The following is a 27,980-nucleotide window of genomic DNA, read 5'->3' as shown; positions in this document are numbered from 1 at the left end:
CCAGCCGCCGTGCAAGATAACGCTGGAAATAATGAAATTCGCTAAATCTGCGAGTTACGAGTGGTTGGTCGCGCGGACAGGCAATCAAAATGTTTCTTGCTACATTGCTCGCCTCGATAACATCTATAACCTTATGAATACTAACGAACTTATTACCAGCGAAAGGATAGGATATTCCGTTTAATAGAAAAGATGAGAGAGAAGTAAGAGAGGCTGAGCGTTAAATTTAGTATAATATATTTTCCATATAATAATTCTCGCTATACAGACATTATTTTACAAAGCATGATTTATACTATGTACTTCTTGCTGCATTACTTAACGTTAAGTCACACGATACCGTGAGACTCTCCGATCGCGTCTCGTCGGATTTACAACAAACGTCGTCGTTCCTTTAAAGTGTTCCTTTACTTCGTACAACACCTGTTCTCGCCATCGTACAGCCTAATTTTATGCATTCGTAATACTGGTATTTCATCGCTGAACACGCAACAACCGTGTCTGCACCGTCGAACTTGATCTTTTCTCCCTATTCAGCCACCCGTCCGAAACATCTTTCCACGAATAGCGTAACTCTGAACACTCCACGCGACGATCAAACGATTCTAAACGATACAACACCTTCCGACGGTTCAAACACGTCCCGCGCGTTCTTCTACGTATACTGGAATCTGAAAAATACTTCGGAATACCTTGTTATCACGGTTGGCTTCGACTTACGCCTTACAAGTATCTGCGATTTCGACGCATCCAACCGGCCTACTATTCGACTTACATACGACTTCATCCTCGAACGTACCTATTTACAACAGTTGTCCGTTAAATTATATCGACGATACGTCGCGGCGAATCGCGCGGATCGAGTTCTAATCGTATTTACAACGGGAATTTATTCCCTACGCCGCGAGCTCGTCGCGTGGTAGAATGGAGGAGCCGCGCCGATATCAATCGGCCAATTTTCTGTTGGCGCTTCGCAAACGAACCAACGGTGAGCAAAAATGTCGCGTGGCGAGAAACGCTATTTGATCGTTCGAACAGCCTAGCGGTCCCTCCACGCTATGTATATACCGAAATTCTCCGGCGTCTTCTTCTTTTCCGTCCGTTCTTTTTTCTTTTCTTTTCTTCTTTTTTTTTTTTTTTTTTTTTGTTCAGCGACCGCGTGTAATTTCGTGTCATTTCGGATTTCTTCCCCCGCAGGCAGGTCCCCCTAATGTCATATTAATTGTAGATTCGCGTTCGTGCGCGATTGGCTCGTTTCCTGGCGCGACTCCAGTCGTTCTCGATGGTAGGTCTAGCCGGCTCTCTAACCTATTCTTTATCCTTCCCCTTTCCCAGACAGGTGAACAGTTTTTATTTACACCGCGAAAAGTAGCCGCTTCGCGTCGTTCAACGACGTTTCTACCAATTAACAACCGTTTCCTTTTGGCGTTTACGTCCACACGCGCATTCGTACATGCACACACACACACATACACTCATGGATATACAGACAGGCACACACGATCGACGAACCGTGTGAGCGTTACGATAAATCTGTCGAGACGTCGTCGATTAGTCGATTCGCTCTCTTCCGATCTACCGGTATAACGATTATTACATCGAGTATGAATACTGTGTTTCAGCGTACCGTTGGTTCGCTAAATGTTCCAATCGCGAAACTTTGGTTAACCACATAACGCTTCCTCTGCGCATTCTCATTATCTAGGAAATCCCGGACGTCCCGTGCCATGTCACTTCCTGTGTTCCACCTCACGAAATCCATTGCCAGTTCCATTGGACAGCGAACCGGCGAGAAAATTTTTTATACGCGCGTTCTTGCTTACGTAACGTAGTAAGGATTCGAGTAACCGCTATAAAGCAACGCGTGCTGCTCTATTAACTCGATCGCTTCTCTCCGCGTTGCTTCTCGATAGACGTTCGACTTCGCGTTCAGTTGGTCTGACGCGAAAGATTGGAACGCGTTGCCGATAAAGCTCGTATCCGCGTTAAATATCGCGAGTTCGTGGAAGTTGAATCTCTCCGTCGAACGCGCCAACCTTTCCAGAGGATTAATCGTCCTCCTCTTGGAAAGAGCCTGATCGATCCTCCTCGATCTCGACGTAGCTGCTTCCTAATGGTTCTCGTAGGTCGTCGAACCTTCCTTCGGCATCTATACCCTAGATATCGTGTATACTTTCGTCGTCGCTGTCCGCTCTTATACTCTGAGGACTGTCTTCTCTTTTCGGCGAACGACTGCTGCTCCTGTCCCTCTGTCTGGTCGCTCTCGAGTGTTCTCTCTCCCTTCCCTCGATCATGTCGGGACTATCTCTGTAGTAGCTGCCCAAACTCGACAGACCCGAATTCGCCGTCAATGATCCAATGGTATTACTAGGCCCTGCCTGAAGCATCGTAGGTGGATAGAGTCTATCGTCTTTGCATATAGGAGATCTTTCCCTCAACGCGGGACTCTTGCTCCTGTCCCTCTGTCTCGATGCTCTGTTCATGTTCTCCCTTTCTCGTCCGTCCACCGCTTCCGGACTGTCTCTGTAATAGTTGCTGAGGTTCGAGAGACTGGAACTCGCCGTCAGAGTTCCAAGGTTGTTACTCGAACCGGCTTGCACCATCGTTGGCGCGTACAGTCTTTCCTCTTTCATCAATGGCGATCTGTCGCTGAGCACGGGACTTTTGCTTCTGTCCCTCTGCCTGGACGATCTCTCCATGTTCTCTCTGTCTCTTCCATCCGGCATCTCTGGACTGTCTCTGTAATAGTTGCTAAGATTCGACAGGCTGGAGCTGGCTGTCAGAGATCCAAGGGGATTGCTAGGCCCTGCCAGGATCATCGTCGGAGGATACAGCCTGTAGGGAAGGGGTTTCTGCAGGGTGACCGCCGCTGACGCTTGCTGGTAGAAGAGACCGTTGGTTGGTAACGCGTGTGCACTAGGATACGGCCAGTATCGTCCTGCCGCAGGATGCGCAGGAACCGCTGCCGCTCCGCTTCCGTACAGCTGCTGGAAAGCCGCCACCGCGAAATTGTTCTCCGCCATTATTTCGAAGCCCACGATCGTCTGCCTCTTCCACTTCGTTCTGCAAAGAGAATACAGGGAGGAGCTTAATTTCGATCGTACGATTCCTCGTCGCTCTGTACGACGTTTACATCTTATCGACGCGCCTCTTGCAACATTATTAGCGAATGGTCGGGAATTTCGTCGTTGATCGTTCGTAGCTATCGCTTGAGAAGTAACGCCTCAACGATATTCAAAGGCATTTACAGGGGGAAAATTCTTCGTGGTTTTTTTACGATTTCTTCGAATTCACCCCTAACTGTTCCCCGGTTGATTCGATCGCCTCCCAATCTCTGTCCGCGTATGTAAATCTCGATCTGGGACAATTACGCTAAAACGGGATGGCGTGCCGTCGAGTGGTTACGTTGGCCACACTGTTGGCGGGCTTATTATACTAACAAATAGCCCGTGGAGTTTCATCGCCTAATCATCGCGTATCATGCCACGCGCGCAACTTCCTACGCCGTGGTTGCGAACGTTAAAGCGCCTTTGGACGTGCTTGGAGATGTGTCGGTGTGTCTTTTCCACGGGTTACCAGCCGATGGACAACGCGCACGGCCCGATAAAGGCAAAGTGCACGGAGAGGTTAGAGAGTGAACTATCGCGTGGGGTGAAAAAAACAATGAACGATGCCGCGATACGCGTGTACGCAGTCGTGAGTCGCGGGACCAGCACGATGACTCGAGGAAAATTGCGATCATTTGTAAAATAAAAGGGTAGCATTCGTTCGATCCCGGTTAAAGATAGGGAAATGTTTCCGACTATGAACTTGGAAGAAAGAAAAAAAAAAAGAAAGACGAAAAGAAAAGAAGGGGGCGCGATTTCGTGCTGTACGCTTTTCATCAGCGTTATTATGGAAATGCGGGATAAACGAAAAGGGCGAAACGCGTCCGTGAGGCTTGCGACGATGATAGCAGTGCACCGATTGAACCAATTACGCAACTCGTTGCATCGCGCGTAATTATCAAAGAGCGGAGTGGAAAATTATAGTCTCGCGTCTGAACCGACACGTGGTGATTTAGCTCTCTCGCTCGAGTTGCAGCGTATTACTCGTTTGTTATTACTGTAAACATAATGTTACGTCTCATTGTCTGGTGGACTATACACGCGCGGTGGCGTACACGATGGTAAAACGTCCCCGAGACGTAGCAGCGCGTCGTAGGCGAAAACGAAGATCAACGTTGTTAGTCGATAACGTTGGAAAAATGAACGGAGCACGAGCAAAGTACAGACGAGTATCTATGCGTATAATTTAGTGCACGCGAACGGCTGATAAAACAATTTTTCATCGATGCAAAAATAATTTGGCCGTGCATGCTGGTTATAATAATTAACGGCAGTTATACGCGTAATCGATTCCCGTTTAAATATGGATTCATGCTCCAGTAATCGAGGATCGATCGACCCGTTCGAGGTAATTACCGCGAGATAATTAGAAAACTTGGCAGCTTCGAATCGCGAAATCGGGAATAGAATTTCGGGCAATCTCGACCGGCTCGACGAGCGCCGTCAAACGTCACGATTATCTACGACGATAAATCAGCTCGGCGGTCCGCTACCCTCTCAATTAAAAGCCGACGATCCGCTAGCTGCGGAATTCGGGACGATAATTAACGAGCCCCCCAACGGTCGACGGGGACATTCGTTACGTTTTTCCATAAAAACCGGCGGCGCGGGATAAAAATTAAAAAAATGAAAAAAAATAGCGGAGGAAAAACGTTGTGCCTTCGAAACGAGGCCGCGAATTTCACGGGAGGCCAGGCGAGAGGGGGCGAGCAGGGGGACGAAGTTCGTTGTCAGGGTAATTAATAATCAGGAGATCCGTGGCTGGCAAGGGACAAAGCGGCTCTAACGGATATGCAGCTCGCACGGAAAATTCGACAATTAATATATTTCGTGGGGTGCATGCCTCCCTCTTCGCCGCCCCTCTCGTCCACGACTTGTCTCTCTTACTCTGCACGCGTTGTGTGCATCGCTCGAAAATGTGGGCCACTCTCTCTCTCGATATGCCCCCTAGCTTTCGGCCTTTTGTGACGCTCGACGATAGGGGAGGTAGCAGTAAAATCGTTCATGAATTTTAAACAGGACCCTGCCCGAATCGAGCCACGATCATTTCTCATTTTTCCGCTGGCATGCTGGCGAAAAGGAGACCGGCCGATGCACAGGCACGAGAGAACGAAACGGCAGAGAGAAAGAGAGAAAGAGAGGAGGCCGCCGTGTAACCGAGAGAAGAGGGTGAGTTACGGGGTGAAGAACGGAGACGACAAGTTGCAATGAAAACCACTCGTGCGATTATATGATGAGTAATGTTTTTTAATACCGCCGCTAGGGGTGGCCGGTCATTTTCGAGTGCAGCCACTCTAAAACACCCTTAATTGCTGTGCCTGCTCTTTGTAGCGGCGGTTGAATAACCGCGAGAGCGAGCGAGACAGGGCAAGGGTCGGAAGTAGCTGCGGAAAGAGCAAGAGTCATTGATTTATCGTTCTCGAAAGGTTCCCGCTAGCTGCCTTCGTCTTGCCTCGAATAAAACGAAGGGTAAACTGGGGAGAGAGAGGTCCGAGGGAAGTGTTAAGAAAAGTGTAACGATCGGGCTTCCATCGGGCTTAACGATCGTCGACTTTTCGGAGACGAAGGAAACCCCAACCCAACAGGGTTCCTTCGGTGACTCTGGCTAACGTTTCTCCGGTCGTCGCATCTTTCCACGCTCTTCTAGAAATTCAATCGGCAAATTTCTTGCTATTTTTTCTTCGATAACGCGTCGCTTCTAACGATACGACGATAAAGAATTACGCGAACGACGCACGTTTAAAAGGCGTGTGGGGGAGGGGAGAAGGGGGGAGGATAAAGCCAAGGGAGAGAGTTAATGCATTTATAATGGTGTTTGGGACTGGTCGGTGGTTTTGTGGTTACGAGTCCTCGCGACACTAATGCAACCAAGCTGTCGGCTCGGTTTGCGATAATAATGGCGACAGACAGAGAACGGAGGCAAAGAATAGGGCGACATATTTTCAAATTATTATTTGCTCGACTGACTATGGAACACATGTTCCACCGGATAGACGGGTGTAATATACGTATCAATTTTCATTCGCGATACAAAGGGATAAAAGGAGAAGAACTCGAATTAGCATTTGCCATTACGGAACGCGTTTACGTTCTGCAACGCTCGATCGCCGGTATTATCGAGTCGTGTTCACCCTTTAGAAGCGTACGAAGTTTAGAAAAAGAGAGAAGAGAGCGAGAGAGAGAAAGAGAGAGAGAGAGAGAGAGAGAAAAAATGACCGCCTAAAGGGTAGCTTGTAACGAGCCGAGAAAATAACGATAGAATTGTACGAGACACGCTTTCTCAGGCAAGATTGCCGTGCTATTTAGTATTTTTAGATGGAAAACTTAGCTGGAACGTTACAGGCACCATATAGGCGGACAAACGCGCATGCAAATATATCGTTACACCGCACACTCCCCTCGGTTATCGGGTACCGGCCGGTTAGCCTCGTTTTTCTAGCTATTTCGCGAAATTCCTCGGCCACCGCCCATTCCGTACTTGAAATCGTGTCGGTGCTCGGTGGTTTCGTGACACGAATTTTTCTTCAATCACGCCGGCCGTGGATGGCTGGTTGCCTCGGCAAAAGATCGCCTCGAAACCAGTGCATTTGACTAGCCGAGAAATCAAGACGATCCGTTATAAAGCGGTTTGCCAGAGGCGTGGGAAGCTCGTGTGTTCTTCCGGCTGGTGTCGAGAAGCCTCAAGAAACAACGAAGCCGGATTCTCACGATTGCGATGTATCACGACGCGTTAGCGATGTCGCCATGCTGTTACGGCGCCGTGGCTTCGAGTAAAAGAGGAGAGAAGAGAGAAAAAGAAACGAGAGAAAAAACTGCTGTTTCTTCGTTGCATTTCTCCTCGTGTTTCTTTCAGCCGGTCCCGCGGTTAAATTTGCACCTAATTTACCGTTTCAATGGAAATGTTTTGCGCGCGTCTCTAATTAACAGATCGCCTCGGGTGAGCCTGTTCGTGTTTAGCAGCGCCTCGATCCGACGCTTTAGGTAATTGCTATATTTACGAGAACTTTCTCTTCGTTGGTCGTGTCCTTTTCCGTGTACCCTTGTTTGCGGCACGCTGAATAATTGGTTCGTTAATTCGAAACACGGACGGTGTAACGGTACGATCGGAACGAGACGCCGGCTACAAGGCAAAAATATTAAACGATGAAACGTAGTATTTACGGTATATATAGACGGAGCGGAATATTCATATACGCGTGATACGTAGACGTTCGAACGATATTCGTTATCGTTTCGTTCAATAACCGGAGGACAAAGGAAAAACAAATTTCGATTCGTTTGGAGTCCTTGGTCGAGTCGTTTAGTCGTAACTTAACCAGCAGGGCGCTAACATCGTCGCGTTATTAGTTTCGTACGTCGTAAAATTCTATACCGTTCTGTTTCGTTTCGTTTTAACGACCATTATATACTATACTTCGTTAGCGTAATGTTCTCAAGTACGTGACTCACTGTTTTAGTTTTACATCTAAATTTAGCGTCAAACGTTCGATGTTTCGCTGGAAGATGGAAGATGGTCGATAACGGCCTCCTTGTCCGACCGAAAAGGTAAGAGAATAAACACGTAATTAGTCTTAAAGCGTAGAATCGAACTCTTGGCTAGACGCAAACGCGTAGCGTGTTGGAGGGCAATTTTTAATTTCCTCTTGACTTATCGGTATCTTATTATCGTACCGGCATCTCTATTGCGCGGCCCGTTATACGCGTATCACTCTTGCTTCTTATCCAATGTGTGTATGAGGTATTACTTCTAGATAGCCATGTAGTAAAATATTATAGCGTGTTCATGGTTGATGGTGTTTAGCGTTGATGGCATATAACGAGCGCAAAACCGTGTGAAGGACTCTTGCCTCCCTCTCGGAATCATCCTGATCGCTCGTGACGTTTTCACTTGCTCGTATTTTCATTTAACGCGCGATAGTTTCGTCTCTCTAAACGCAACGGAATTCTTTTCCACTTAAGATTCTTCTTCGTCGTTCTTCTCTCTCCAAAGCATGATTTTCAAACGGTACGATACAGCGGCTGAGAAAAGCGACGATGATACCATAAACCGTTTATAAATTTCACTACCACCGTAATGAGCCACGACCGCCGTAATTACATTGATAACAACTCGAATCCCTTGGATCCCCGTTGACATCGTAATTCCCGTAACACGCGTAACGCGTTCGCGAGAGATTTCTGTCAATGCGCGAATACTTTGGCGAGCAACTGTTTTGAGAATTTGGACATTTCTATTTTTTTTTTTTTTTTTAACGATAGATTCGAAGATTCTTTTTATCGCAGATGCGGTCGAAACTTTAGTCGTATCGGTGTAACTTTATTGTCTGCGATGACGTTCTGCGCGTACCGTCTACCGTAAAAGCAAAGTCTCAGCTTTGGCGGATTCGGCAGCGCGGCAGATTCGCGTGCGTGCGAGGAAATACTACCCTCAGGACGTGACTCGTAATTCTAGAGTATTACGCGGTGGCTCGGTGCTGCTTTCCAGCTCGGCTTACAGTTTTTCGAAATCGTTACCCGTGCACCACCCTCTTTTACCTGCGCGTCATCGTGCAACTTCTCCTCGACGATCGAACGTTCATGGAATATTTCCTCTCCTACCTCTCGTGTTCTCAATTCCACGTAACAGGAACGTCAAAGCGTTCCATGTCCATCGATTTGGAAACGATTAGATTACAACTAATCCGGATAGACGTAACGTTGCGTCGATGCGAATAGAATTTTCCGCTAAGAAGGGTAAACGTCATCGAGGAGGGTTAAGGCCGCGATTCGAACTAATTAAAGTAGCAGGGCTTCCGTAGTGGCTTTGTAGCGATAAATCCAGCCACGAGCGCATAAATCCGCCGCGGATACATAAATCTACGTGTCCGAATACATAAATCTCGATGCGCGTCGCGAATTACATAAACGAGCGAGCGAGCGAGCGAGCGAGCGAGCGGGTCTCGTGGCGTTTCATTAGAATGCAGTTTCTGAACGCGGAGGTAAGTGTGCCGAGGGGACGCTAAAGACCGAAAGCGCGCCAAGGATCGGCCGTACGGCGTGTGTGCGCGCCACTTATGGATCCACCGATGCACCGACCCGTGTACGGCTGTGTACGTAATTAGCCGATAAGTAGGGACTGTGCGCGGTGAGTAACGTAACGAGTCCTAATGACTTCTAAATAACCAACTTCGCCGTTGCGTATGGCCGGCATGCAGCGAAGAAAAAGTGGCGAGCGTATCGCTTATCGGGACTCGACGAGGCAATTTAACCGAAGCTGCCGGGCCACGATCGATTTCGCGGAAAATACGTCCACCGCGAGAAAATCACCGCAACTCGACGACGGTTTTAGACGGCGATCCTGCTACCGTCGTAGATTCAAGAACGGGGTAAATACCGGTCCAGTGGAACGTTCATTACCGGCAACGACCTGTTCCGTTTTGCCTCGTTTCTTTTTCTTCTTCTTGTTCCTTCTCGATCTCGTTACGAACGATCTGCCAATTGCCGCACAGTCGCGGAGGCTCGCGTCAGGTTCCAAACGGTTAATTAATCGTCGATCACCGCTCGTTTTCCAGTGGAAATTAACTGAAAGCGCAGGTACGCGTACACGGAGAGACGGCTGAAGGTAGTAATCGCGTTGAAAAATCGTTTGCCACCTTTCGAAGGTGATAGTTTAGCCGAGAAAAAGGGATCCGAAATGCGTCTAGGTGGCGCCCGAGGTGTGGTCGGCGCCTCCGCGAAAAGGCGCCGAGTCACCGCGGCCGCGTACACCGAGCAACAAAAGTTTAAGCGGGCACTTAAGAAGCCGGCTGACAGAAGCGTCACTAATTTTCCCGGCTTTTTGCGCCCTCTTACCAGCCTTTCGTTCTTTCATCCATACCGGCGATAATCATGGCACGCGTATCGTCATCGTCCTTCTTCTCCTCCGTTAATTAATCCTTTTCGATCATTCGTGAATATTATTTCTGTGTCGTACGCGTATGCATACGTATGTCGGGTTTACATTAGAATTAGGGTTAGGGGCGTGAAACGAATCTTCGTTTGGGTTACACGTTGTCGTTATGCAATAGAGAAGACATTGACTAGTGCAAATACGATTATTATAGAACCGGACAAGTAACCGTGGTAGTTAGGTACTCGAGAAACTAATGACAATGATCCTAGGTTCAATAACGAATCCGCGGTCGACGGGATGATAGATGAACGCACTCACAAAATCTAAGTCGGACGCGTAATATTCACTGGTCGTAAAGGGTTACTCTTTTCATCGATGAGATCGCGAGCGAAAATGACTTTCCCGTGCCGATGATGCCACAGAGGAAAACTATATTGGGGTGTGTCTAAGGACACGAGATCATCGGATTCGTCGAGAAAAGCCTTCGTTCAGAAAGTAAGGGAAATTGGCGTTGCCGCTAATTGGTCAATCTCCATATCGGTGGTTAGAAAAAGATGCTAGCCGCCCTCGAGGGAAAGTTGCTAGTGAGAGACGCCGCTCGTTGAAAAATAGGTCTCCCCTATTTTCCCGTAGTTGGGACGAAGACTGTTTGTCTGTTCGAAGGACTTTAGTTGACTAAATCTTAAGATTTATAAAGGGCCCGCGAGCTAGCTGAACATGTACTGCGGAGACGCATCGACATCTGGCAATCATCTTACTCGAAGAATAGGGTCTGCGTGTGGCGAGCTACGGGATAGAGACCGTTGGAATGTTTACTGTCGAGTGTTACAACTATTTCCTTTTTAAGGAGAGCTATAGAATTATTCCATGCCTTTGTTAGACAAAGCGTTCATCCCGTGACCGCGGCTACGTTCGGCGACTGACTGTCGCCTCGAGCCCAAGCTCACTATCACGACTCTCGAACGATTACAATCGGATTGAATAACTACAATTGTTCAATTACAGCTATAGTAGACTCTAGGTTACAATGTTGCGGGATTATCCAAAATTCCAAAGGCTCCGGTGTTCTTTCATCTCCGACATGTATATAATTAAACGAAAGTTACACTTAAGAACCTTGAACGTCGTAGAGATCGTTGCGTCTTCTCACGGCTTCTCTCTCGCCAAGTGGCAACGATTCTTAACAAATTGTCAGGTTGCGGGATAGACGCGTAATACGCGGCCAGTTTGCTCGCAAGATGGGAAACGATTTCAGGCTGGCCGCAATTAGATCCGAGAGACTGAATGGACACCGAAATACAGGTCGATGCAATATAGCTGACAGCGTGCACGTCTGTGATTACGGCGTTCGGTCGCCTCGTAATTGACAGTCTAATGGCACGGTTTAGAGTCTAAGATTTGCCCCCCTTGTCCCGCGTTCTTCGCTTTTTGTTCGCCGCTATACGCGAACCATCACGGGCCTCGGAGATTCTCATTAACGATTCGCTTTCTTTGAGCTCGATGGGCCGCTTGTCCAAACTAAACGGCCACAGAAGTCGCGTAGTCACGAGTTGTGGGTGTTTCGAAGCTAATCACCCTCGGAGGGCACCGAGCCACCGGCAACTAACGACGGGGTGGAAATTGGCGTGAAGCCATTTCGAGGACGGAAAGTCATTGGAAAGAAATTTTGTTCGTGATAAACGAAACGTGTATTCCGACGAGGCGATGATTCGGGCAAGTTTCAACCCTTAAACGCTCAGGCGACTGATTTCTTCGTCGCGTGACACCCTGGGCTCGAGCTTTCACGTTCTCTCGGCTTTTTGAATATTCCTTTGTGCATTAAACCACGGGCGCTTTGAAATTCACATTTTCTATAAATTTGGAGGTCTTTGAACGCGCTGGAACAACCGGAGGACGAAAAGAGCGGATCCTCGAAGCACGTTCGTTTCAATGGCTACGTTTTAAAATGCAAGCAGCGTCGAGTTTAATTGAATTCGCTTTGATTAGAAATTCTTCTTCCACCGTTGAGAACGTCGTTAGACTCTGGAAGGATTATTTACCGGTCCAAAGAAGTTTCAACCAAACAGTTTGTCGGATGGAAATTATTTTCGAAGCCCGTTTGCAGCCGGTCGAAAAGCGATCGCAACGGCGTGGACGGATTGCTGCGCAAGACAATACGAAGCCTACGAATTTAATTTTCCTCGCTCGATCTTAAATACCGGATTCTCGTGACTAACGAGCGTGGTGATCGAGGAAAGATAGGACCGCGAAGTATCGACAGGACGAAATTGCAGGCGCCACTGAATGACTCGGTAGAAACGCGCTGTTCGAATACAAAGGATGCCGCCGAGGATTCGAAAATCGAGCCTTCGATTACACGTATTGGCCTATACCCTCGTTCTTCCGATTCTTCTTCGTCCGTTTAATATTAGATTCTCGAGTAATGAAATTCTTTTAAATTTCTGCACGTTTGAACTCTTAAATTTCCAAACGTTCCATTCTTCCAACTAATATTTCGTCTTTTTAAGATTCGAAATTTTCGAAATCCTCGAGCGTCTAAATCATCTCCAAATTTTCATTTGAAACTTAAAGTCTGTAGCTTCGAAAAGTTGAATTACCGAAACGGTATTTTGGTTGATTCGTGAGATCCGATAGCAACGACTTAGGCGGTGAATTTCATTTTTGTCAAGTGCCCGAAATGTATCACTCTTTCGCGGTAAAAAGCCACGGTTCCCAAGAGTCGCTGTTTTTTAAAGGATCGTTCACGCTGCTACGATTATCGACGTTCGCGAAGCTCGCCAGAAGAGCTACATGACTTTCGAAATATCGGAGCAGAAACGTCCGTACGGCCGGTGATCCTTGCGTTTAACCACGTAAACAGCGCCTTTGTTGGCCGCCGCGATTTCCATTTACGGATTCGATACGGGTTGTCACGAAAGGCCTCGCCGCTATGCTACTCATTCCGAGATGCCTTGATGAGCAGCATCCTCCGATTGACATGCACAGAGTAACGAAAGTGTCGAACCACCCCTCGATCGATCGCCTTCTTCGTCCGCTTCTTACTTTGCTCCTTTAAACGTTTTATAAAGTAAATTCTCCATTGTCTGTCCGGTTTCTTCGTTCATCGCGTATCGAGCACGGTCGTGATTCGCGCGTTTCTTTGTTAACATGGCAAAAGGATCCTGGTAGTTTATTAAAACGTCGGAACCACAACATCCTCCTTTATCTGCTTGTCTTCTCTTTAGAACTCGACGAAGCTCGCTCTCGTCCGAGGTTATCCAAGTACGCTACTCGAAACAGTTAGCGTATCGTTCTTCGCGTCGTGTCATCATTTTTCTACCTATCCATCGTGTCACTGTACGTTTCTTCGACGATCTTCTTAAAGTCAACGATGCTTGTTATCGTGAATTTGTATTTACGGGGAACTTAGAAATGCGTATTGCCGCGCGAATGATACGAAACCTTGAAACGTTCAAAGCAGAATATTCGTTGTATCATCCAGTGAAAGAAATAAATCACTATCTAGCTTCTGCTGCCTTATGAATTTGCATAAATATTCACGATCCAGTAGTTACGATATTATAGCTAGGCATAACGCGTCAATCGATCAAGATTTCCTCGCTCGATGCGATTAAAAACCTTTCTCACCAATGATTCTCTAATTGTTTCGCGCAGTGTATCATTACGCGAGGCAGTTTGTTATTAACCAATTTAGACTCGGCGGAGGCTTGTTTCGTATCGCACGGTTCTCAAGGAAGAAGAACGCTATTTTCCATTATATCCTCGTACAGCGTTATCACGTCACAGGGGGTTGTTTGCCGCTTCCGAAGTTGTTTATCCACCGCCATTGTCATCCTAGACAGCTGTAATCTGTCAAACGAACGATACATTTTTGCGAGTGGTAATCCTACCTTCTGTTCTGGTACCACGTCTTCACTTGGGTGTCGGTCAACTGCAACTTCGCCGCCAGTTCCATCCTGTCTTGCACGCTCAGATACTTTTGTCGCTCGAAACTCTTCTCCAGAGTTTGAAGCTGATGATCCGTGAAAGCCGTGCGCGCCTTTCGCTGTTTCTTGCTCTGCGCCGAGCTGAGCGTGCTGGACGAGGAACTCTTTGGATCGTCCTCCTTGCCACCTGAAACCCCGACAACGTTCGATTAAGTCTCGCTGCGAATCAAGCGGTTCGTTACTCAATTGATTAGCCACGTTAAAAACTAGATGCTTTCTATTTATCGAGTGAAAGGTCTATATCCTTTCTTGCTACTCGAACGACATTATCTTCCGTATTCTCGTTTTCTTGCACTCTGAGCGAGTCGGCTTTCTGTCAGTTGGGATAAGGGTGAAGAAATCAAATGACAACTTCGCTGTTTCTATATGTTTAATGTTCTTTATTACTCGTTTTTTTTTTATATTAATACATAGAAATACATGCTTTCCATATCAACGGTTAAAATTGTATTTCGATTCAAATATTCGCTTACGGTTATAAGGGGAAAAAGCAGCGAACAAAATCAATATTCCAATATTTCGTGTAAGTACGTGTTACACGCTCGATCGACATTTTCGGGTATCGATTTTTATGTTTGTTCTGATACGTAGAATCGATCGCGCGTGGTTATTACCACCCTGTATATTAATCGAACGGCAAGATTCTTTTGTTATTTCCTAAATTGAAGATATTCCGTCTGGACGATTAAAAATTCAGTTTCTTACGATCTAACTTTCACAACGCATTAACTTTCACGATACAGAGTCTACGAAATGTTTCATTATCCTAAGTTACTTCCAAATGCTATAGGAACTAGTAGGAACGCCTACCGTCCATTATAAAATCCTAATTACACGTAATCAGAGATGAGCTCGTATCTGGGAAGAGAGTAAACGTGGAGATTGCATGAGCCGGGCCGTGGAAGTTTGCGAGGTCGGAGTTCGAAGAGGCTTTATCGCAACCCGTAGGGGAAGTAATCGATGCCGTGGTGCGCTCCGTATATACGTAGCTGGCGTTTTTGCTGGTCCCTGCATGGCGATCACGGCCGCCTCTCTCTCTATCGGCAGAGATCCTTTTGTTCTCCGTTCGAGTCCGCGCAGCCGTGAGCCGATTGGCTGGTATCGCGGATTGGACCACGCAGCCGCGTCGAGACGCCGCAAATTATCCCCCCGGTTCGCTGGCACCCACGGAGAGGGTGGGATTCCCCGAGGAAACCGATTACACTCGATACACGTCGGCAAGTTGCGCTTCTCCACGCACACACGCTCGTTTCCCGGATCAAATCTGACGCGAACCACGCAACACCCCCTCCTCTCGATTCGTCTCTCCCTCGAATCTCGTTAACGCCGCTCCTTTATTTTTCTCATCGTCCGGGAGACGCAATTTGCCTGTCTGGATCGCAGGAAAACGCGTATCAAGCGATCGATTAACTCGATCGAGATAAACGCGAATCTACGACGAACTGCGGGAAAATTGTTTCGCTCGTTCGGAGATCGCCTACGTCTTCCAGGAGACGTTTCGAGCGACGAAAGGCGATCGTTGTCCGTGGTTCGTGGATGCTTTGACAGATCGATACGAAAATGCAGCTCGATAGACGGGATTACGGTCGGAAGAGCGTTACGTTCCGATGCAGAACCGAAGGATCGGTTGGCGAAGTTCGGGGGAATCCCGTCAGGGGACCGATCAGCCGGCTGCAACCCCACGGGAGATGTTCTGCGGGCTTCTAAAAGTATCTAAAGGACTGTTGTCGCGAGCTCATCGATTGGAACGGTCGTGGGTGGTGCGGAAGAAACAGCACCGAAGGGCTGCAGTAGGGGAAAGGATGTGGAGAAACGAAAAGAAGAAAGAGAGACTCGTGGGGTGGGGAGGACTAGGAAGAGAGAAGTGCAGGCGCGAAAGGGACAGAGGGAAAGAGAGGGAGGGAAAAGTGGGATGGTAGAGAGCCAGTGGATCGAGTTAACTCGAACGAAAGCGTGGCTCTTAGCCTCCGTTTGATCGGCCAGATTCGCTCGAACGGATCCAGGACTGGTCCGCCATGTTGGGAAACATGGCCGACGATCCCCGAGGAAAAGCTCGTGCAGGAATTTCATCGTAGACTGCAGCTCGAGGTCGACTCGCGAGGTTCCAGAGAAAGGGAAAAAGAGGGAAGACGATAAAACGGAGGTTGGAAAACTAAATTTACTATGTGATACACTTAGAGCCCGGGTCTCAACCAACGCAGTTCTCTTTTTTACACACTTCCGAGATGTTGGGCTGGAACTTTTTCAGCCCCTCTGCTATCCTCTCGCGTACACAGTTTGAAGTAACCCGAGAACTATCGCGAAACACACGCTCGTTCCTTTCCGTCTCCTTCGTCACCATCGTATTCCGCTCCTTTCTCTTCTTCTCCTTTCCGCGTAAAAGCGCTTCTGCTACTACGTTTCTTCCACCGCTTACTCCCACAGCACGTACTTGCGAGCTTTGTCCGTGTGTTGGCTCGTCTTTACGAGCCTGTTCTCCGCTTTGTAAGTATGTTTCACTTTGCCTCGACCGGTAATAGGAGCCGATGCTCTCGAAGGGGATTCGCAAAAACGTTTTCTGCGATGTACGATCGCGATCGAAACGACGACGACGACTTCGCCAAATGAAAACGATCAACGTCAAGCCGGACGTTGAAAGATATCTTTACTGCTTATCCTTTTATCTTCCTCTTTCTCCTCCTCTGATCAACCATCGGTTTAATTCGATGAAAAATGAAGAGACTCTTTTCTACCATGGAAGCACGAGTGTACAGCGACTCCGGAACCGTTCCAAAGTACTCATTTTTCTTCCTTTCCCCGGTGACAGTATTCTTTCGACTTCTTTCCACCACCTCTTTCTGTTACAAGATGCTCCGAGTTTCATTCGCTTTTTCCTCGAGAACCGGCCACCGTCTTCTTCGCGACTTTCCAACAAACAACATACATCTCGCGCTGTCCACCTAGCACACGTTTTCCATAAACTTTATTGTTTTCGTCGTACGAGTTTGAAATCTAAGCGTCGAGACTCTCGAGATTGTTTAGCGACATGTTTGCCACGAAAACTTTATTGTTCTCACTGTTTCGCTCGATTTCTCACTGCGTAAATTCGCTTCGAAATTAATGGATCGCAGCGTCGAAACTCTCGAAAATGTTACTCTGTGCCTCTTTTCCGTAAAGACAAGAGGAAGATTACACGGCCGTCGTAGAGTCGCGTTACTTTAATTAAGTTTGTACAGATAATTGTCGCAACGGACATAAAAAAAACATGCCGGTGTACCGGATACACGGCGTGTATGCGCCAATGAAAATTGTCGTGTTTCGTGTGCGAAAAACAGAGAGGGAAATCGAGGCCCTCGCGTGCTACACCAGCACGCCGACACCGTACAATGTATGGAACATAAAAGTGAGATTAACAGGATGTTTATCGAGCAATTATTCGCTGCCGTAATTAGTGCCAGCACGGTCGCGTCCACGTCGCTGACCAGGTATCGTCTTCGTTTAAGTCCATGCGAAGTACTGTTTGCCCGGTTTACAACGAAACGCGACACCTGCAGGATGTACAGACGATTACGGCGGAACGGACATACTCGGCCGACCGATTACGTCGCTCCGAGAGGCCAACCACGCGTATTTTTCACCGATCCACCGCGATCGATTAAATCCATCTACCGTGAGACTTTGTAGGTTACATTCGGCAATTCCACGTTTCCGGCCTTGGTCTTGCAATTGCCGATTATTTGTCGGATAGATTAGTCTACATTGGTGTAGATCATATGCTCGAATTCGTGCAAAAGTTTAGGAGGAGCGTGTCGATCGTTCAACGACCTTGGTATTGGGATCCCATAACGATCTATTAAATAGATCGTTGTATAGTAAACTAAAAATTGGAAAATTGTATTCCGCTTTGATATGACAAAGAAAAGAATTTATTTCAAAGACAGACCGAAGACAAAAGCGAACAAATAGCCATGTAACCATCAACTATCGAGACAACGATACTGCAAAGTACGAATTAAGACAAGTACCAGACGTATCATCGCGTAGCAATTAAAATCTACCAACTACGTTATGCCTCGATATTACTAAAATAAAAGGATGAAAGAGACGAGTTAAGCGTTTCTCATCGAACGCGACGATCGCAGCCTCTGCCGCGTGGCGCTTTTTATCGCGCACTGTTACGTGCGGTTTACGTCTACATTCCGCGAATGTTAACGGCATTGCGCCAGCTTTGCGGGTAAAAACGCACACCTGCGGACTAGTTAGCCGCGCGGCTCAGCCCGCGACGAAATAAAGCAATAAGCAAATGAAATCGTAGCTACCGGCGCACAATGGAGGACTTTCCACCCTTCCGTGCCGCCCCCCCATACGTCCGCCCTCTTTTCTCCGCTTCGTTCCTCGTCTTTCTTTCCAGCTATCTCCGCCAGTCATAAAGCAACGCGGAGCAACGGTTTGCGAAACTTTTATTATCGCTGCTTTTACGATCTGTCCAGGTTAACTCGAAGCTATACCGAGTTCTGTCAGCACGTTGAATTTTCACGTTACGATCTCGTCGTTTATTCTTCGTACACGTATAATCGTTCGTACATGCACAAACCGTTTAGCCAGCCGAAGAATGTTCAGCTAATGTGTAGTTTGCAATTTGTCATTGGCAATTAACAGGTCGTGGGGAGGATATTTGATAAAAATGGAGCTGAGAGATTCAGAGAATTTAGCGTAGGAATTTAGCTTTCTCCGTTCGAGTCACACACCCCCTTTCTTAGTTTGGCCTGTACGCACCCTCTCTCGTATCGTGTACAAGGGTGGTGGTCCCCGACGGGGGTAGAATTTGACCCCTCTTGTGTATTGTGTTACCGTGTCACCACCTTTGGGGGTAGAGAACACCGGAGATAATGTTATAGGGTTAACGTTTTATTGCCTGCCCACTCTATTTGCAGTCACCCCGGCGGGGATAAATTGTCAGGGCGAGAATTTGAAAAAGAAATTACGCCGATGCTGGTGTCGAATTAGTATCCTGACGTGCATAGTCGAATTCTTAATTGCCATGGTCAGCGATCGACACGCTGGAAAATGAACGTAGGAACGCTTCTCGTCTTCTTTTATCGTTTGACGAACAATTTCGTCCAGGCGAAGCCTCGCGCTCGTTTTTAAAGGGATCTCAGCGGCGGAATAAGGACGGCGAGGTGTCGAGTGTCGGCTCGCAGAACGATCTGTCGCAGCGTGGAAACATTATAGGGAAAAATGCAATCGGGAGTTACTGTCAGATCGAATTATGCGAGCCTAAGGTTTCGCGGGGTCCATAACGAACGCGTTTCTCGAATTTCATCGGTGCATTCCGCGTGACCGGTGAATAGGAATACGACTACTGCACCATGCGATCGTTCCGAGGTAATTAGCTAGGACACCGGAGAACTTTTACGCAGTTTCGTCGACCGCACGTATTTTCTCTTATTCGTTACGGACCGGCGATATTATCGTTCCGAACGTCGATGTAACGTCGACGATTCGATCGACCAGGTTTTCGAACGCAGTCCCCGGAAGAGGCCAGGGGGAAATTAATTCCATCACCGGGAGAAACATCGTTTCCGATACACGAGGCCGAGGACGATGAAAAGGCAGGAACAAGATGGAGGGTGAAACGGGGACACCGGGTCCGCAGAGTTGCGAGCGGAACAAAGTACAGAGCAACGAGCAGCTTGCCTTAATTGCGAGTGGCCGACGGGAAAGCGCATAGTCGCGACTCGTTTCAGCTTCAAATCGGATTTACTTGTATCGACGAATCGAACGTTCTGCGCGCGTTGACCGAAAACCGGCGGAAGCTTGATCTTCCTAAAATTTGGATCGTTCGTTTAGTCGTAACAGGGACTCGAGCTGGAAGAGGCGAAGCGTCGACGTCGAACAAACAAAAGGGGAGCATCGGGGACGCGGTTGCGACGGTCCCTAGAAGGTGTTAGCGTGTAAAAATTCGTAGGGCAAAGTACAGGTGGAATAATGGAAAGTTGGTCGCTGAAATGGCAGCACGTAGACACTCGTTGCTCGTTCCTGCCACGCCGAAACTCGGTCCTTGTGATATCAAGGCCGGCCTCCTGGTCACGCAAAAGTCGTGTTAGCGACTCGCCAAGTGGCCTCCTAGCAGTCGTCAACGTTGCTCTAGGGGGTTCGTGTACACGTGTCCACCTTCCTACCTTCCTGTACGTAGTCGGTGGTACACATTGGCGACAGCGGTTGTGTGGGTGTGTTACGTTCGTGACTATACTCGCGTGTTAATTGCGACTGCATTGGGCGTAATACGTGGAAGGAAATTTCGGCAAACCGAGATACCGGTGCCAATTAACCTCGGTGACGTCGACGAATGGGGCGTTCTTTTTTCTTTTTTTTTTTTTCTTTTTTCTTGCGGCGCCGAGCTCCACTTGGCTCGAGAATGGCTGTTCCTCGTTATCGAGTTAATAATAAGCCCGTCAGAGAATGGAGGAACCGAAAATTACCGGAAGAGGTGGTTAGAAATTTTTGTAAGGTGTCGAGGAAAGGAAGGCACACCGTTTAGCGATTCGCCCGATAGTAAATAAACTCTTCGGTTGAAAAATGATCATAGCGTTATAGAGTTTTCACGATACACAGAAATATCGCGAGATATGTAATCAGGCTGGACTATCGGTACGGTTAATTCGCAACACGTGGAAAGCGTCCAGTGTTTACAAAGTGGCCGATCCTAGATTAAGCGAGCATGATTAATTATTCGAGCGCTTGCAAAGTCAGCCGTTTGAAACAATACACCCTGACCCGATTAAGTTGACGAGATGTTCGCGTACAACGACGTTCCTCGATAGTCGTTATGCTTCTACGATGCGACGACAGTTTAACCTTACCCCTCTCGCGATCAACGTTCCCGCTCGCGTCCTTCGAAGTTCAAGCACCATGACGGCGGTGCCTTTGCACCCTCGTGTTCGCAACGTTTCTTTCCACCGATCTCCATTCGTTCGATTTATACTTTTTTATGGATGATTTACTTAGCAGGTTGCATCGTCTGGACGATCGCTTTATCTCCAGGCGTATAATTTCCAGTGCAGCAAACAATGTAGAAGTTGGCTGTTTAAAGGTAGCGCAAAGCGAGGTCAGCGCTGTCAACGTTGGAACAAGCTAGTTAAGAGGATTTGCGATCGCGAATCTCATTAAGAGAACGTTGAAAACCAACCGCACGAATCCCAACGACAGCAATGTAGCTCACTGGCGTTTCAGTGCCGAGGAATGTTTAGGAAATCTGACAATTCGTCGTCCGCGTGTGCTACCACAGTTGCAAAAGCATAGAATCCACGACGATGTTTCTTACGCATCGACCGACTAGTTTCCAACGATCTAGTTTCCAAGATGGAATTTCCCACTGATATTTACGCGAATTTATGTTTCTTTGGCTAGAACCAACCAATAAAACAGCGGCATCGAGTCAGGCGTTCTTTCCATCCGTTGAAATACCACTTTACGCATCTTTTAATTTCCCATCGATGCACAAACACGACATACTTCGATGCAGGATATCTCACTGGTAAGAAATCGTTGCGTGGAACAAAAAGCGTGTCTGGGCACTTACAGGAAATTCTACTCGCAGGCTGAAACTTTTCCTAATCTCCAAATCTATTTTCTCGCAATTAATTCTTCTCGATTCGAATCGTTGAGAGTCGACTTTGAAGGGCTCCTTCGGTTACCCTTTTCCCTTTTGATTCTTTCAGAAATCTCAAGCCCGTTCCTACGATGTTCATGGCGATATCCTTTGACGTTTCTATAAAGAAGCGCGTACCAGGCCTCGATTATTCGGAGCACGGATTAATCCTGGGCAGATAGTCTCGTCAAAAAGGTGACAGCCGGTTCTCGTTTGTCAGGCTGTTCTCGTATGGGGCGCAAAAAAAAAGAAAAAGAAAAAAAAGAGAAAGAAATAGCAAAGAGGAACGAAGAAGTCGAAGTCGCCTTTCGGCTCGGCGGCTACGACGCCTCTCATAGAATTCCTAATCCGCGCCGAGATCTAAACGGTTGCCAATCATTTCCGGTTCTCGGATTAGTCGCGCGCGAAAAGTCGGTTCCCTTTTAAGGGCGTGAAACTGGCTGGCCCCCGGATCCTTCCGGCCCGACGCCAGAAACCAACAACAATGAGTGCCAGAAACGAATGTTGGCTTTGTAAGCCGATTACAAACGATTTGTACACGCGCTCGAGAAACTCTCTATTTCGCGAAGCATTTCACGCGTTTTCCCGCTCTCCGAAGATTCCATCGAACGCACTGCTGTACTCGATATCTTGCGAGCAGATCGCGGATGCTTATGCATTTATGGGAAATTAAAGATGTAAAGGTATACGGAACGCGCACAACGTGCAACGATATTTAAATATCTAAAGTGGAACAACGATCGTTACGATGTCTATCGAGTGGAGCTATACCGTAATTATAGGTTCCATTTTTTCAGTTGCTTTAATAAAATTATGAAATTGCACAAACGTGACAGAAGTCGAGTTACGAGGTACGATTTACCATCGAATCTGTCTCTATTTTCATAGTAAAATTACGCGTGATAGGTGGCAGCGAGGAAAGTGGAAACGCCAACATAAAATACGAGTTTGATTTTTCATTTCGCAGCGTCTTATCGTATAGGTTCTATCGGAAAGAATAATAGACGCGCAGAAGCGTATAAAAATCTACGATTGATCGTGGAAAATTGTGGAGCCCGACGCGGTGCGAGCGTGTCCGACGGCAATTACATCGGCGTTACTCTTCTTAATTGGCTTTCATTAATTCTTTATTGGAATGAACGAGCAAGATGGACAACGGCGCATGTACCGACAATTACTCCCGCGAGATTAGATATGCACACAAAACAGCTGTACGAGATAACACATCGCGTCGACAACGACGGTTTTTTTTCAGTATTAAAGAGGAATTCTACTTTGATATCGTCGCGAACGTATCTCGATACTCGTTCTTCCTCGTTGAACCAGGTGTCGAGGATGGTTTGGTCGTGTGGTAGTTTAGCGACGAGATCGCTCGATGTCAAAACCGTCAAATATATTTTTCGATAATTATAAATACAGAGTCGACCGTAGATTGACTCGATCGGTGCTAACCGATTCGCCAAAGGCTGTGCGTTGATCGCTGCTAAAATCGCTCGAGACTGAGACTGAAAAATCGGTCACCTTGCGATCGTGTTCGTTCATTTATACTGTCTCACACATTGTGTGAACAATTGACATTGTTTTACCCGGAGTTGGTTTATTATTGCACGATGTATTGCATCCTAACGATGTTGATAATCCGAGGCAAAACGACAACGTGACTGGAACTGTCCTTTGGCTCGTGCGCAGCTACACAGGCAACGAAAAAGTAAAAGAAACGATACGAAGAAGACGAACGTCCTATCAAGGGATATACGGGTTAAGCGAAATAATTACGAATCGACGTTTTGTAGGAAGATCGGCGCGCCTGTTAAACGATCGGGGTGGAAAAAGTTGATCAGGCGAGAAAAGATATGGGAAGTAAGGATGTTGGCGTCGAAAGCGCTGATAGATCAAGAGGATGGATCGTGTATAATCACCGGTTCGATCATCCGGAAAGCATGTTCACCGGCAATTACAACGGCGTTACTCCTTCTAATTGGCCTTCATTAATTCTTTAGTCGACGCCGAGGCGACGATTAGCCGCGTGTGAGGTTAACCGCGACTGATAACGGCCCTCGAGCATACGTTATTCGGTGGAAAGAAAAACGTCGACAACGATATATCGGCCAGCTATCGCGACACACGCTTTCCCAGGAATATTTCAACTTTGCGAATCGCGATCTACGATCGCTCGGTACGTTAGAGTAGACGAGACTGCGGAGGTTGCTCTGCCGTTCTTTTATCGCGAATCGCACGCTTCGCCGCGGGTACGCGGATCCGGCAACGACGACGACTATCGACGAGCGATTACTCTCGCGTTACTCTCGAGATTTCCGAGACCGACGATTCGGTCACGTTGAGGATCGCTGATCGCTGACGAACGAATCGCGAAACGGCGGATAAGTTCGTAGGTGTCCCGATTTCTTGCAATTTCTCGCAGTGTATAACACGGTTAGACGACGAGAGATCGATGTCGAGGGAAGAAACGAGGGATCCGTGATTTTACCTAGCGAGAGTAATTGTTTAGAGGAGGATAAAAGGCTGTTTCCGTTTTTGCGAGAAACCGTCTATTCGGTTCTCACAGTCAGAAGCAGTATTAGTGCTCGGAACCGTGTCTCTAATCACGTAGCCGTAGTCATGCGCGTAATTGTTCTTAATGTACTTTTTGTGCAAAATAAGCCGATTACGATGTAAGCGTATGAACTTAGCCTCGAAGGAAAGTACCGTGGAGCGCCGATCGACGGCAAACGTAAAACGGGAATGTACAACGCGGAGAGAAGGGTAAAAAGCTGGTTGTAAATTGACGGAAATCGTCTCGAGATGATTGGTATTAGCCGTGCTCTCCCAATGCCTCTGTCAATGCGGCTCCGAAGCTAGCTGGAAACTGACAAATGCCTGTAATTAGCGTTTTTCTTCTCTTTTTCTCTAATAATCGTAACTAGAGAAATATCACCGTGTAGCCGACGTTTAATCGCTAACGCGGTTCCAAACGTTCTCCCTGGGAGGAAGTGGCGTCCGATGTTTGTATAAACAAAGGAGAACACGATCTCGCGATTACGGCTGTAATTTCGAGTTACGGGTCGGCGAATCGGTGGAAATAAAAAAACAGGTACGTCATAGTATCTATAAAGGAGAACGAGCGTAGAATAATGGACGGAAGTGTCGAAATGGCGAGCTTCGACCGGGTAACGATTATTCGGGATTCCATTAACTCGAAAAAACCGCGATGGCCTCTAATTAGTGGACGAGGGCCGAAAACGAAAAATCATTGGATCGTTAAAAACCGCGGCGTTCTATGAAATTTCGAAAGGCAAATCGATCACGGCAGTAGGTACGTATTACGCAGTGGCCGATGCCTCGGCATCCTTAAGGGTCAATAGCCGTGAAGCATCGGTCAATTAAAGGATAGGACCGAGGTAAACTCGCGATAGGTCCGTAACAGGTCAGAAATGATGAATGAAGGAAGCGTTAGACACCGACTGGCCGTTCCCTCTCTTTTTTCTTCTCTTAAGAATTGATTGTAATTTAACCGTGGAGATTTATCTCGTGGAAAATGGTTCCTTTAACACGGAACGTACACGTATACGCGGCGTTTCCCTTTCCGGTAAAAAGATTTTCTTGCGCGTCCCCTCTCTCGCGGTCGTCTCGCGGAGAAGACGTTTACCTACTTGCCTCTCTGAACGGATCGGCGGAGTGCGAGCGAGAACGGTAAATTCGCTTGGCACTGGGAGGCCCCGAGGGTGCTAAACGGCGGAAGGCGGCGGCTCACGAATACAAGAGTTAAAGGAAACAAACGAGGGTAACGTAATTAAAGCGTTGGAGCGCCCGAGTCCGATTCCAGACCATTAAAAACCCTAAACGATCGTCGGGACAGAGGCGGATCGAAGACGGAGAATGGGACGACCGTAGCAGGAGGACGGTTCTACCATCTCCCGGGAAATATCTTTCGATTCTCGAAGCACGGTCCGAGTTGCGTTTCGTGCGCTCGCACAACCACCGACGGCCGACACGATCTCTCACCGAGTGGAACATCCGGTCGGGACAGACCGCCCCATAAATGTCCTTGACACCTTCGTGAAAGTCCACGCGAGCGGTCAGGTGAACAAACCGAGTGGCGAAATTAATTTCGCGCCTCCTTCGCTTCTCCGTGTCTCCCTCTTTTATTTTCTCCCCACCGCCCCTCCCTCCCCGTCCCTCCCTCTCTCTTTTCCGTTTCTCGTCTCCTTCTACCGTCGGTCGGCCAATTAGCCAACGCGGACGACCAACGATTAGAGGCTCGTGTCGCGTATACCGTAGGCGGCGAATCTCTCGAATTTCGCTGGACACGATTCCGAAGCTATTCCGCGTAACGATTTAATCGAGGTTGGTTCGCGGAAATATTTACGCGCGTCGACGAAACCGAGATAAGGACATAATTGACCGCTTACCATTAGAAGTAACGGAAGCACCGTCGTGATGACTCGCGTCGCTATCCTCGTCGAGGTTGCTATTGTTCAAGGACGTTCTCGACTGATGCCTGACACTGAGGTCCCTCGGCGTGGAGGGCGGACTGCCGGGCGGTTCTTGAGTCTGCAGACCCGCCTGGTGCATCTTGCTGGACGCGCCACCGAGGATATCGGTGATCATAAATCGCGATCTCTGCGGCATCGTGGTCGATGCGTCGCCGCGTTCCACCAGACCGTTGTTGTTGCTGTGATTGTTGTTCCTGGCGTCGAGCCCATTCGACAGACGTTCCACGCTCACTCCGTTCCTCTCGACGATGTTCTCCAGCCTGTGCGCCTCGAGGCCGGACATCCTGCTCAGATTCAGACCGTTATTGGCCACGGCGACGCCGCTGCGAGCCGCCACGTGGTGATTCTGATGATGATGGACCGTCATCACGGTACACGTAGGTGGTTCCTTCGGGCTACGGGCACCTGCAGGTGCCTCTGTCGCCACCCCAGGACTCGCCCGGTACCTGGGAGACAGAATCTTGCCGACGGTGACGGCGTCGCCTCGGGTTAGGAACTTCGTTTCACCGAATCCCCGCGGGCACCTACACTTCACTGTATCCGATTTATCCCTCGGTACGCCGTTCTCTCTTCTTCCAGTGTCTCTCTGCGTTCTTTGCCAACATTCCTCCCATTGATCGGATCGCTATCGTTCGAATTTACCGGTGACGTTGCACGATCTTTCCTTCCGTTCCTTCGCCGATTCTTCTCGAACGCGATACTCGGCGTCACGGTGCGGTCGAACTTTCGTCGGTGTGGAAGACTCGGACGGAGAGTCTCGACGAATCTCGTGGTCGATTTCAGAGCGAGAATAGAGAGTAAATGGCGCGTGAGATGGTTACGATGCACCTTGCGCTTCCTCCCGTTCACTCGGTCGCTCCACCTCCGTCTCCACCTTCTTCGTCGTCCTCTTGTTCTCTGCAATTAAGGGGCCGCTCCGCTGGTCTCCTTGGTTAATTGCTAATTGGCCACTTAACATAATTGCCGCGCGTAACAGCCAGTTCGCCGGCCATTTCCGCTCTCCTTTTTCTTCTTTTCTTCGGCCGTTTAATTATTAATTATTTTTTATATAAAAGATCCGACTTTATCTCTCTCTCTCTCTCTCTCTCTCTGCCTTTCTCTCGTTCTCTCCGTCTATCGCTACTTCCCGCGATAGTGCGTGTCCCAAACGACCCGTACACGTACACAAGGTGCACCGTCGAGAACTCGCCGTCGCGTCAACCAATCGCCGCCGCGTTAATCGCGCTCGTTATACCTGTTCTGCTAAGGAGAACGCTTAATAGAGCTGGCTCGTGTTGCCGACGCGATTCCTTCCAACCATCGATAAGACACTGGATCGTTCGACCGGCTAGAATCACTAGGATCGCACCGCGATTAACGGACAGTCACCGAACCGGTTTACTACCTCTCTCTGTTCCTCGTCTCACGTTCACCGAACTTCAACGTCTCTTTTATCCCATCAACTGCGTCACATCGATCAACCGGCTATCGCTCGAAACTCGATGGTTCACAATATCAGACTGTCTGCCTTCTCGCCGATGGAACACCAACGATCCGCGTAACCGTTAGCGGACGTCATCCTCGAGCCCGGTCTTGTGGATTCGCGCGACTCGCGCTTGGCCAGGTTCTCTCGATCTCTGGTCGTCGATCTCGTCGGCACCACGTACGAAGGAAACACGCGTGCAATCGAACTCGCGGGTGATTTCGACGCGATCGATCTCGGTGGGATCGCGCTCGGATCGGAGCGATCGTCGAAGGAGAGAATGCGTTGCGTCTGATGATGAGGCGTCGGGAGCGTTGGCTGGGGCGAGGCGTGCGTGTGCATCGGGTTGCCTCGACTGATCTGCTCGCACTGAGCAGACCAGGCGCCTCCGTACGTTCCTGGGCGGCCATATCGGCGTCGTGGCACGCCCT

At 48.2% G+C, this 27,980-nt stretch overlaps 1 protein-coding gene across 1 annotated transcript; it reads right to left on the bottom strand.

Annotated features, from left to right (window-relative positions):
* Positions 1-220: 220 nt before the first annotated feature.
* Positions 221-27,980, bottom strand: LOC117206011 (homeobox protein B-H2-like). The gene is made up of 3 exons (XM_033444933.1): positions 26,004-27,980; positions 13,869-14,091; positions 221-3,063 (listed from the first exon to the last, which is right to left on the bottom strand). Exons 1-3 carry the CDS (start codon positions 26,452-26,454, stop codon positions 2,157-2,159), a joined length of 1,581 nt encoding a protein of 526 aa, XP_033300824.1. The 5' UTR covers positions 26,455-27,980; the 3' UTR covers positions 221-2,156.

Source organism: Bombus bifarius, unplaced genomic scaffold (genome assembly GCF_011952205.1).
Source record: "Bombus bifarius isolate JDL3187 unplaced genomic scaffold, Bbif_JDL3187 scf7180000007996, whole genome shotgun sequence".
Lineage (NCBI taxonomy): Eukaryota > Metazoa > Arthropoda > Insecta > Hymenoptera > Apidae > Bombus > Bombus bifarius.
Note: the sequence above shows the minus strand (reverse complement) of the source record. Positions and strands in the feature narration are given on the sequence as shown.

Coding starts and splice junctions, on each gene's coding strand:
- LOC117206011 (XM_033444933.1), bottom strand. CDS start 26,454: ATGACGGTCCATCATCATCAGAATCACCACGTGGCGGCTCGCAGCGGC. Junction 14,092..26,003: donor TGCTTCCGTTACTTCTAATG/GTAAGCGGTCAA, acceptor TCGGGGTTTCAG/GTGGCAAGGAGGACGATCCA. Junction 3,064..13,868: donor ACGTGGTACCAGAACAGAAG/GTAGGATTACCA, acceptor TTCTCTTTGCAG/AACGAAGTGGAAGAGGCAGA.